The 12672-nt window shown below is 41.3% G+C and overlaps 1 protein-coding gene across 5 annotated transcripts in view; it reads left to right on the top strand.

The window, feature by feature from the left end:
* The window catches only part of lama2 (laminin, alpha 2), a 250998-nt gene that overhangs the window by 126369 nt on the left and 111957 nt on the right, over window positions 1–12672 (top strand). For all 5 annotated transcript variants that reach the window (XM_079887440.1, XM_079887439.1, XM_079887438.1 and 2 more), the window contains exon 18: window positions 339–425. In XM_079887440.1, coding sequence (XP_079743566.1) covers window positions 339–425 — 87 coding nt within the window. The remainder of the gene's footprint in view (window positions 1–338; window positions 426–12672) is intronic.

Genomic DNA, 12672 nt, shown 5'->3' with positions numbered 1-12672 from the left:
CTAATCCAGAAAGAGTTGGCGTGTCCCAGAATGCAACAGCTGAACATTCCACATCTAGTGGGCTAAAGAAAGCGTCGCTCTCCTCCTACCCTCAGCATTCCCAGCATGCCCGTCAGCCAGGCTCCTGTGTCGTCTGAAATAGCCATGCAGTCATTAAAGAGCTAATGGCAGAGCCTGACGCTCACCTCGCTGCAAAGGGTTTGCTCACCCGCTAGACCATCTTGGGGTTCAAATGGTCTCTGGATTCGGTTAGAACCAGAGCGAGTGCTTATGATGTTTTTGATTCGCTGCTCTTTTGTTTTTCTCTTTGTCCCCTTGTTGGCTCAAAAACACCGTAGTTTCAGTCCCACGTGCCACCTCGATGCCTGGGGAGAGGTGATCTGCGATCGATGCCAGCCGGGTTACGCCGGAGCACGCTGTGACAGGTAAGACAGCGAGGCTTTACATCCAGACTACTGCATTTTAGGACAAAACAGAGTGGGGTAAGTTGTGCCACATCATGTTATTGTGCCATACTCATGTTGTCTTCTATTCAGAGAGAAACAAGACACTGGTTACCCTTCCTAAATATAAGTATACTTCAAGTTCATTTTATTAAGTGTACTTAAGTAAAGTTCAAGTATATTTTAAGTATACTTTATATGTTGTAAAAATTCTAATATCAATGCACTAGGACTGTAGTATACTTGTAAGTGTACTATTTCAATACTAAATTGGCCCAATTAGTAATGAAGTGTATTAAAGTATACTTTAAGTGTGACAATAGTAAATTTTGGATACACAATTGGTTTTCGTTTTTTACTGCAACGATACGTCAAGTAAGGTATACTGATAGTTTACTAGTTAAACTATAGCACTATTTTAATTCCAAAGGCCAAGGGAACTTTATCAGGATGCATAGTATCCTGGATCCATGAAGTAACTGGCCTTTAAAAATAAAAATCTGCCTGGCTCTATGGGAATTTAACATAGGGGTGTCCAAACTTATGCACCCTGTATTTTAAGAAAGAACATTTATTTATTTACGATACATTATTCATTCACAAAGAAAATTGGTGTCCTTAAAGGTTGGATTTTTCCTAATTTTTTTAATTAAGGCATTAAGTTAAATTTCCAAAAGATGATTTTTTATTCCTCTTTTTAGTCAACTTTAGCATGGGTGTCTAAACTTATGCATAGCACTGTATATATAAATATAGTTTATATGTGTTTGCGCACATGATATCAGGAAGCAACGTAATACGACATGATGGTGACGGCGGTGTGTAAATCGAGTTACCCCTCCCACTTCTGCTAGTTTTACTGAGATCTCTTATCCTGTGCGAATTGGTCATTATTATTACAGACGTCCTCCATCTACCCTTGTAAAACTAATCCCGTCCGAATAGGGCTTTTAAGAGAGATCATTTTCCATGTAAAGTGTAATGTCGTACGGGGAAAGTCCTAATCTGGGTTAATATCTGACGACACAGTGAATCCATTTTTGATCATGGCACTGTAGCAACACTTAATGAGCCGTCTACACGACCTCATACTGCAGTTGTGCTCCGGACTTTCATAGCCAAAAGGTAGACAACATAAGAAATGGTGATTAGAAACATGCTAATATCCATTAGTATTATTAAAAAATCTAATAAATCTAACTAAAACTACATAAATTGACTGTTTTAATCAGTATTTGTACGTGCTTTGTAGTTTTATGCTTGTTAGAGTATCAGATTCTTAGCTTTGCAACATAATCATAAACTCGTGAAATCAACATCATCTGAGCACTATGACACAGACAGTTATGCATTTGGCTGATGCTTTTATCCAAAGTGACTTACATGGCATTGATTCAGCATATTCATTTGATCACTTCATGCGTTCCCTGGGAATTGAACTCCTGACCTTGGAGTGGCTAACGTCATGCTGTAATGCTTAAGCGTTACTGCTGCTTATGTAGAAATCACTTATGAAATCATTTCAGTGAGGATGCCCCCTGTGAAGGGCGACTCCTACATGAGCAGCGGACACTAATGCAGCTCACTGTGTTCATGTATAAAAAGCCTATCCCGGCATCCGAAAATGCCTACTTCCATACTATAAAGTAGGTGAGAAACTGTATGTGAGCCAATTTATAGTATTCATAAATCAGTAGGCAAAAGGTACCTGGATGACTAACTGCTAGATTCTGAAGTGCACAGACGATGGACACTTTACTCTCGAACAAGGCCACGGCAGAGGATTTGTGAATGACGGTGAAGCAACGCAACTGATGCCATAGGTCACATGACAGTGATAACATGGCAGGTGTAGTACGTCCAGATAACATTCATACAACACATATTTCTAATATATAGGCGTGTTTCCATTACAGATTTGCTTTTTTCTAAATGTCGACAAAAAACTACGGCATTTTTTCATTTTTCCTCTCGCGATCAGTCATTCCAAAAATCATGGCAACGGATGTTGGTAGGTTTATGAATCTCAGCCACTGCACTAGCCATTATTATTAATGGAAGGAGATGTATGTGTGTTATCCAAGCATTAATGATAAGGAAAGACCCTTATTATACTTGTGAGCGGCTCATATGAGGTGTTTCTGGGTGTTTCTCCCTCATTTTTGCTGCGAGGTCTTGATTGTGGCATTTATTTGAGGTTTAGAATCCATTATTCCTGTAATTCTTTTGTCTTATATGAGTTTAATAAAGAACTCTGTCTCGTATTCTGTCCAAACACACCGCGTCATCTACGTCAGGTGACTGTAAATGTGCAAAAACTGTTTCCATTGCAGTTTTGCGAAATATTTCTTTCGCAAAAACCTCCTCATGCGAGCGTAAAAACTTTTTTTGCGATAAATGGGAGTTTTTGCGAAATTGATGTGTTTTCATTGGCCGTATTTTCAATTCGAAAATTTCAATTTGCGCAATTTGAAGGGTAATGGAAGCGCGGCTACTGTTAGCTACTCAGTTGCTTACTCTCATGACACATAGCAACAAGTGTTCCTAATATGGTGGAGATTTTATTGAAAGTAGCCTTTATTTGCCTGTTGAGACATGCCTTCACAAACACCCGTAAGAGCTGTGATTGTGATGTTTGCAAAATATTCTGTATTTTTGTAATTCTGCCACAAGTGTCGCAGAAACTACATACTTCCCCTTTAAACGGTACGGCACATTGGCTTAAAGACTCAGATCTAAATCAGAGACGACAAATAAGAAACACCATGGCAGGTGTCAGTTTAAATGTATGCTGGAAGTATTTTTTAATTAAGTATTAAAAATAAGTATAATATTATAAATATTAGTAGCCTGTTATAAATAAAAATATAAGTAAAAAATAAGTATTCTTTAATGCAAATAATGCAAATTAATGACAAATGCATACTATCAATTAGCAACCGGATAGTTAGAACCTCGGATAGTCTTTCTTTAACACTTTACGTTTTTGTAAAAAAATTAAAATAAATTTCCCCTTTGAGAAAATTAAATAATACTATGAAAATAGTTTTAGTTATGATGGAGATCTGGCAGCAACAGCACTTTTTCCTCTTGGGCGAGCGATTCACGGACAGCTTTCCCTGCGCATGAAATCCCCCATATTCCAGCAAACCAATGAGAACGCAGGACAGTGATGACGACACATAACAACAGAGCTGTTGTGGATCCGCTTACCCGAAACCCTCCGTAACTGCCAGCTTTGAAGAAAATTACATACGTATTACCAACAATTTATCATGTAAGGTTTATGGTACACTTCAAACAAGTGAATTTATAGTCTTAATATTAATTAGCGAGTCCTTGAATTGCTTGGGTATGCAGAGCATTCGCTGCTTATATGGGCTGTGTTCCCATTCTCATTTAACCCTTGTATTTTCTCTGTGTGTGTGTATGTGTGTGTGTGATGTGCTGAACAACAGCATATGTTTTTTGAGTCTGTAATGTGTTTGAGTAGACTACTCAAACAAATCTTAATCTCTAGGCCATATGGATCTCTGTCCCAGTGTGAAATGAAATAAAAATCTGGCATAAGTTGGAGCAAATGGCTTAATCCTCTGTGGTCAGTGTAAAGTGCCTACAAATGCAATAGAGCACAAAGCAGCTCTCAGCTCTGGCACTGATGGCACCGTCTTAATTTCATTAGCATCAGAAATCACTCAGCTCATCTATCATGCGCAATATTCCATTCCAGTCGCTCTGTTTATTTGTCTTTCTCAACTCTTCACGTTCCCCCAGTGGGCGTCGTTCTCTCCCGTTCTCTGAAGGTTGGTATGCTGATGGGTTAGCATTAGCATATGCTGCATTCTGGGTAGGTTTGCGTTGGCAGGCAGTCCAGCTCTGTATGCGGACTAAATCACAGTGGTGTTGTGGAGTACGGCGTCTAGGTGGAAGAAAGGTCTCGGCTCTTCCGTGACCCCACCCCTGAAACAGATGGAGAGGGACTGGTGCAGTGCCAGTGCTGGTACACGCTAGCTGGCACCAAAGCTCTCCACGCTGAGCCATTAGCAGAAAACGAGGTGGAGGGAACAGAAACCAGGGAGCTGGACGTGTGTTATGGAGGACAAGCGAAGAGAAAGTTCGAGAGGAGAGAAAGAGAGTTAATGGAAAGGTTTCTCGTCCTGGGAAAAGCCAGGGACAGACGCACATTAATGGGGCGAGATGGGACCGATCCATCAGCGCTCAGACGGAGCTCAAACCCAGTCTGTCTCCTGAGGCACTCGCTGAAAGAGATGTGAAGGACATACTTCACACAAACTCAGTCAGGCGGTGCACGTCGCTCTTAAATGTGTTCCTAAAAACGTATTGTGTCGAGGCCATCTGACAGGGAGGCCATATCAAGTGAGATCATTTGGAGAGCGGATAGAGACTGTTGCTTCTCGGGATTATTCTCACACGTCCCAATGGCGTTTCAAAGGAGATCTCAAGAATGCCTCATAGTGCACTCAGATACCATTGCAGATTATAGACAGAGATCTCAGGATGAACAGGAGGAGCATTTTAAACTCTTCAGGACAAAATGATCTGGGTTGTGTGTCCCAAAAGCATTGTATGCCTAAGAAGATCGTAGAGACATTTGGTGCCATTGGTTTCTACGATCTACTTGAGCCAACTACTGTCTCATCTGTGCCTTTTTTTTAGTTGAGTCTCCTGTGGAGAAACGTCTGAGATAAAGGTGATATTTAAAGTGCTCTACATCTTTCAACAGGGCCGTAACCACCATACAAATTGAAGAGGAAACATCAGTTCTGGTATTCAGATTAGCAAGATTCAGATTGCAACTCGGCTATTAAGTCGCGGGCTTGATTGTTTTGACTTTTTAGTCTGTGACAATGCTCCCATTCAAAGTTCTAGGCGTCCGGTTACACCTGGTAAACAAATCAGGAAAAGAGGGAAACGTGGTGGAGTGCGGCAACGATTAATAAAACTAATGGTAAAGAAACGTCTTCCCCTACCAACGATACTGCTGGCTAATGTCCAGTCCTTAAGGAATAAGACTGATGAACTGCAAACGTGTGTGGCCTCTTTGCGTGAGTTCAGGGATGCTTGTGTGATGGCTTTCACTGAGACGTGGCTGTCTGACACTGACCTGGATTCTACCGTGAACATCGATGGTTATGGGGTTCCGATCCGTTTGGACCGTGACCCGGAGACGACGGGGAAGCGTCACGGCGGAGGTGTTTGCCTGTACATCAATCCAAAGTGGTGCAACGGCGCCACTGTGCGCGAACGGATTTGTTTACCGGACATCGAGCTGTTGTCGGTGTCTGTTAGACCATTCTATCTGCCTAGAGAATTTCCCCAAATATTCTTGACAGTAGTGTACATCCACCCAAGAGCAGATATAAAATCCGCTTCTGATGTCATTTTTTCAGTAGCTCAAAAATTACAATCTATCTCTCCTGATGCCCCGTGCTTTTTTCTTGGTGATTTTAATCATGTTAACTGTAAAAAGTCGCTGAGCAGTTTCACCCAGTATGTCACCTGTCCCACTCGGGGGAACAGACTTTTGGATCTCTGCTATGGCTCTATCAAGGGAGCCTATAAGTCTGTTGCAGGTCCTCCTATAGGATTCTCTGATCATAATGTGGTGCATCTTTTGCCCACATACAAACCTGTGCTACATAGAGTCAAAGTGCAGGCACGTGTGGTACAGGTGTGGAACGAGGAGAGCACTTTGGCCCTGCAGGGCTGCTTTGACTGTACCGATTGGTCTGTTTTTCAAGACTCTTCCAACAACATTGATGAACTGACTGATGCAGTATGCAGTTACATCTCTTTCTGTGTGGACAGTGTGATCCCAACTGAGACAGTTGTTTCCTATCCTAATAATAAGCCCTGGATATCTAAAGAACTGAAACATCTGTTAAGGGAAAAGAGGACTATTTTTAATAGTGGTGATAAAAGTGCATATGCTGCAATTAGAAAGGTTGTGCGAGCTGAAATAGTAAAGGCTAAACTTCAGTATAAAAGGAAAATTGAGTCTAAATTCAGTGAGTCTGATCTCAGATCTGTGTGGAATGGAATGAAGCTAATGACAGGTCTACACAAAGGCACTAGCACTGTGTCATTAAATGGTTTTGATTCTGATGAGCAGCTAGCTAATGAATTAAACAGTTTTTATATGCGATTTTCTAACAGTGATTTTAGTGAACAAATCAGTCACATGTGTGATAATTTGGTTAATGATTGTATTCCTGATTTTGATATTGATGTTTTTAAGGTCAAATCATTATTTGAACTAACTAATGTTAGGAAAAGTCCTGGCCCTGACAACATCAGTGGTCGAGTCCTTAAGTCTTGTGCTGGTCAGTTAAGTGAGATCTTTAAAGTCATTTTTACTCAATCACTTCAGACGCAAACAGTGCCAAAGATTTGGAAACATTCTACAATTATTCCTGTAGCTAAGTGTAAGAACCCTAAGGTCTTAAATGACTTTCGACCTGTAGCTCTCACCTCATTGGTGATGAAGACTTTTGAGAAGTTGATTAAGCAGGAGTTACTAAAGCAGGTAGAGGATCAGTTAGATCCTCTCCAGTTTGCTTACAGGCCTAGTAGAGGTGTTGAGGATGCAATACTTACATTGTTAAATTTCCTTTATCAACATCTGGAATCCTCAAAAACTCATGTGAGGCTCCTTTTTATTGATTTCTCTTCAGCATTTAATACTATTCAGCCCTTCTTGTTGGCTGAGAAACTTCAGTCTCTTTTTAACTTGAACTCTAATTTAATTGGCTGGATTCTGGATTTTCTGTCGAACAGGTCGCAGTGTGTTAGGGTAAATGGTGTTTCATCCTCAAAAGCCCTTACCTCCACAGGCTCTCCGCAGGGCTGTGTTCTTTCACCTTTGCTTTTTATTCTATATACGAATGACTGTAGGAGCAAGTATGAGAATAGGCACTGTGTGAAATTTGCAGATGATACTGTTATAGTGAGCCTTTTGAATAATGATGAGGATGGGCATGGCCCTGTAGTTGATGATTTTATTGAGTGGTGTGACAACTTTTATCTGTCTATTAACGTTTCCAAGACAAAGGACATGATTATTGATTTTCGTAGATTACAGCACAATGTTTCAGAAACTGTTATTCAGAATATGAATGTTGAGACAGTAGATGAATATAAATATTTAGGAACCATCATTGACAGCAAACTATCTTTTGAGAGCAACACAGTTGCTGCCTGTAAAAAGGCCCAACAGAGACTTTTCTTCTTGAGGAAAATGAAATCATTTAGCGTGTGTAGGACTCTGATGACTTTGTTTTACCAGTGTTTTATTCAATCAGTCTTGACATTTTGTATTGTGGCGTGGTACAGTGGCCTTTCAATGATCAACAAGCATAAGCTAGTTAGGCTGGTAAATGTTGCCTCTAAGGTGGTTGGGGTACAGCTACCACAGCCGCAACATATATATGATAAACGGGTCCGGGGTAAGGCTAACCACATTTTAAATTGTTCTGATCACCCACTTTTTGGGGAGTTTAATTTGCTCCCCTCAGGTCGCCGTTTTAGGCTACCCATGTTAAGAACCAGACGTGCCAGGGATTCTTTTATTCCTGTGGCTATTAGGACTATGAATTCACTTAGGTGATATCTTATGAATTATTTTATATAGTATATTTTTTTATATTTTTGTCATTGTTCATTATGACACTCTGATGGTGTATTGTATTGGTTTCTGTCATTGGTTTTTGAGGAAGTAGTGTCTCCGTTGTTGTGTTGATGTTGTGTTGATGTGAGTTCTGTGTTGTGTTTTATAATGTTGTTGGCATCTGGTGGTGCTCTTATCTTGTCTTGTTTTTAGATATCCTGCTGCACACTAAATTTCCTTTCTAAGGATAAATAAAGTGAAACTTGAACTTGAACTTGAACTAGCAGTCAACAAAAATGTGATTTTCAGTGGTTGAATCTTGATTTATTACATTTAGTCCCCAAACAAATCCTAAATATGCGCTTACATCCTTGGCCAGCAGTAAACATCTCTCTTCGAACAGAAATCTTTGCAGAATACGAGACATGCATCATTTTCAGCCCCAGATCCCTTTGGCAATTTCCATCTAACCAAATCAAATGAACACTATCCAATATCCATAGAGCCGCACTGAGTGCTACCAAAGCCTGTAAAGCTTGTTTTATTAGAGTACACAGATTAAAGATGAGCAACAAGTGCCACAATTGCTGTTTCCTTCAATATTGAAATATCTCACTTTTCTTAAGAGGCGTCTTCAAAGACTGGTGAAATAAATTGATGATCTAAATTCCACATGCATTAACAACCACTCAAACTGAATCCATAAGATTTCATTGATGTTTGTAGTTAATTATATGTAGTTTATAAAAGCCATTCTTTTTTGTTTGTGTGCATTGGGTTCTGTGTAGATTAATTACTATTTGAATATAAATGTGGTCCTCGTCATGTAAATTAGACTTCAAGGGGATACTCATTAGTTCACTCCTGCTAACCATTTGATCATTAATGCCAATTGTCTATAGGACTGCTCAATGTATGAAACCAGAAATCACTTTATATTATGTAGGTAGAGCCTCAGTTCAGTTACATACACAGCAGAAACCACCTTTACATCACACGTACCTAAGAAATGGTTCATTCTAAACACAAAGAGAGAGAAAGCTGCATGTAAACGAGAACAAAACTTTTCAACCATTAGCTGATTTCCAGCAATACGTCACTTTCTGGTGTCCATGTAAATGTAAATAGCTCAGAACAGGCTGTTGCAGTTGTGCAATCTCTGTGAAACAGGTCTAATATTTATCATCCCGCCCCCCTGCTTTATTCATACTCTATATGTGTGTATTGTGGAGTGTGCTGTAAGCTTGCTCCGAGTGTGTAGTAACAGTAATGGGCTTGGTGATTTAAAGGGGGCCCTCTTCGGTTTAAGAATCAATGACCCACGACAGAAAAAAACCTCTCTCCACCCCACTCAGTCTTTCACTGACCTAATTCAGCTCAGTCCCTCCATGGTGCCTGGTCCTGCTCTGAAATAGAGTGCTTATGTTTAGTTTGGCCCTGCGTGCCCATCGACACCTGAAACAGCGAGCCAGAGAGAGCAGGCTGAGGGTGAAGGGTGAGGAGAGGAAGGAAATAAGAGTTTGCAGCAGTCCCAGTTTTTTTTAGTAATTGTTCCCTGGTGTGCAGACAGACAGGAACTTGGCCATATATATGGCCTGGGTTAAAGACACCTGGCCCGAGTCATCAGTGCTTAAGATGGCTCTCTCACAGCAGAGCTAACGACAGGAGAAATGATGAGCTGGCACCAGACAGACAGGAAGAGCCAGCCTTCAATGCTCAGTTACTCTATAAAGGGGACCGAAGCAGTGCAGAGGTGACAGTCAGTGTGATTTTGGGGGTGTGGGGATTATGTTTTTATGTAGGTGGGGACTTTTGCATTTAACCAGACATTGTCATTATTTACTAACTAATATTTATGTCCAATGACTTTTAGAAATTTAGCAAATGATTATTAATGCGTACCAGTTTTTCTGCCTTATTACACTAAGTAAAACCCTCATTTAAAATAATAACAATAAACTATGAAAATAGTGGAAATATAAAACTGTGCCATCATATTTTCCTTGTAATGTGGCCTAATAGGATGTTCTACTAAATAGGACCTAGGACAGAGCCTTGTGGCACTCTGTACTTATCTTTAATCCCGAGACAGCTCCACATTTACACACAGCTATAGGAACAATCTGAAGTAGAATCTAAACAAACAAGGCCACTGCTAACATGGTTCCAAAAGAATATTGTGAAGTATAGTATGATGATAAAAGTCAGTCTGACACGAGTTCCCTTTCGATTGAACTCAACGGCGTGTCAGCTGACACAATGGGAAAGCATGTCTGAGGCACGTGTACCAACTAGCCAATCATGGTTGATGCAGTGATGACGTCGCAGGGTGCTCCCCAGGGCACCTGAAAACACTTCAACAGTTTCAATGTCTTTAGGAAGCCGCTTGTCTGTGTGCTGTGTGAAGATTGCAGTGTGTGAAAGGTAAAGAGAATGAAATATGGCGAGTATACGATGGTCACTATATGAGTGTTATCTGTCTAGGAGTGGAGCATCGAGGGGGCTGGATGCATTCATTGCGATGATTTCTCACTGAGAAAGCTCCGCTCTCGGCTGGCGCTCTTCGTGAGAGAAGGGAGTCAAGCTGCTGAGCCTGCCGGCTCGTGCTCCCACTAATGGCTCCCACTTACAGCCGCAGGGAGCTCAGACGGAGCTGCTTGAAGAGCGTGAGCAAGTTCCCCTCACTTCTCCCTAGCACTGCGGCCCTCATGCATGAAGCCTGCTCGGCGTGCTGTTATTCTCTGGAGAGGAAGGTGACACTGATCTTCGTGATTCAGCGGTGTTCGCTCATGCTGAATCGGATTCAGAGTTGACAGCCATGCTTTCCCGCGCTCGTATTCGTTCCCGATTGGCTTCTGGGGGCGGAGCGCGACGTGAAATTCGCCTAACCCTACCCTGTGCCTTTCTTCCCGGAGGTGCATGAAGAACTTTGGCTTCTTCTGTGGAATATGAGGACTCATTGCACGCTCATGATCTTGAGGAGGCACTGCCATTGAGACGGTGGTAAAACGGTTTAGAGACTTTCCATTTCTACCATCCCGAATATCTTCCCTATTCCCTCTGAGGAGGGCGTGGGGTATAGTATGTTGTTTTTAGAGGAGAATAAAACAACATCTTGTTTTAAGAGAAATATCTCAGAGGGAAATGGGATACAATAATTCTGTTATTAGAGGAGAATAAAGTGTCCTCCCTCCCCCTTTGAGGAGGGTTCGGGGTTTGAGGATGCTTTTAGAGGAGATTGATGATGATTGAAGTTTCTTAGGAGAATAATTCTTCTCCCTCCTCCGAAGAGGGTGTGGGATACAAGAAGTTGTACAATCTCCTCCCGTTCACCTGTTAAGGGTGTCGTGCAGTAATGCTGCTTTTAGAGGAAAGTGAATTCTCCTCCCTCCCTCCCCCTCGAGGAAGGAGTTGGGATACAGAGGATTGTTATTAGAGGAGAATAAAGATAAGGGATGGCTGGCGTCACGTTGAGCTGCCACTAGGTGTTTGGCTCCCTGATAATATATTTGGAAGTAGAGCTGACAGTTGTTTGAGATGATCGTCTATGATAGTTATATGCTCTTCTGTCACCTTACCCAGGTTTCTGGGTATTTAGTGAGATTACGCTCCTTCCCATTGCAAGGTTGTGCAGGGTGTTTCCACTCGCTGGCTGACTTTTTCGTTTCAGTGCCTAAGATTCTAGGCAGTTTTTAGTCTCCAGCAGACACTGGTCAGCATGGCATAGCTGGTATTGACGTCCCCATTGCATCAGCTGACGTCTCGTTGCCATGCTTCAGGCATGCCTACATGTCTTCCTTCAGACATTTGAAGCTGATGCCGTGTTTTCAGGTGCCCTTTTTATATACGCTGGGGAGCACCCTGCGACGTCATCACCCCAGACAGCAACATATTGTCGGCTCAGATCCGGCCCGCATCTGGTACGCGTGGAATCCACATGTACCAGATGTGGCCCGGATCAGGTCCGACACTATGTTCCCTCTCAGGGAACCATGGTTATATGCATAATGTGAGACGTTTCCTCTGTAATATTAAAAGACCTACAGTACACATGTATCATATTTCTCTTCAGAAAGAAACTTTTGGACAATTTAGATTTTGCTTTTCCAAAAGGAAGGTATCTGTTCTTGGAGTGGCTAAAATGTTAGATGCTGTAATGAGGTTACACATCAAATGCTCTCTTTAATATCATCAGATATGAAATTGCTTTATAAGTTTCTTTATAGTGCATTGTATTTTACAATACAACATGTGAATGAATGGATTGATTTATTTTCATTCAGTTTCAGATTTTCTTTTCTGAGAATATAACAAATTTGGCTTCAGACCTAGGGCCAGATTTACTAACAGCTTGCGCCAGTGAAAACCCTTTTTGGCTTTAAAAAAACTACTGTCAGGATTTGCTAAAGGCGTGGACAGGGTTATTTTTGTGGCTGACCTTATCGCATACGCATTTGTAGGCGTTTCTCTTTCAGACGGCTAAATGTATGGGAGGAGAGTATTTAAATGAGTAACAAGGTGATTTACGGTTTGCACTTGTCAATTTACTGGTATTTGCCCCATTATTTACCACCCAAAAAAAAAGCATGTTTTAAACCAGAC

Source organism: Squalius cephalus (assembly GCF_949319135.1).
Source record: "Squalius cephalus genome assembly, chromosome: 12".
NCBI classification, from domain to species: Eukaryota; Metazoa; Chordata; class Actinopteri; order Cypriniformes; family Leuciscidae; genus Squalius; species Squalius cephalus.
Note: the sequence above shows the minus strand (reverse complement) of the source record. Positions and strands in the feature narration are given on the sequence as shown.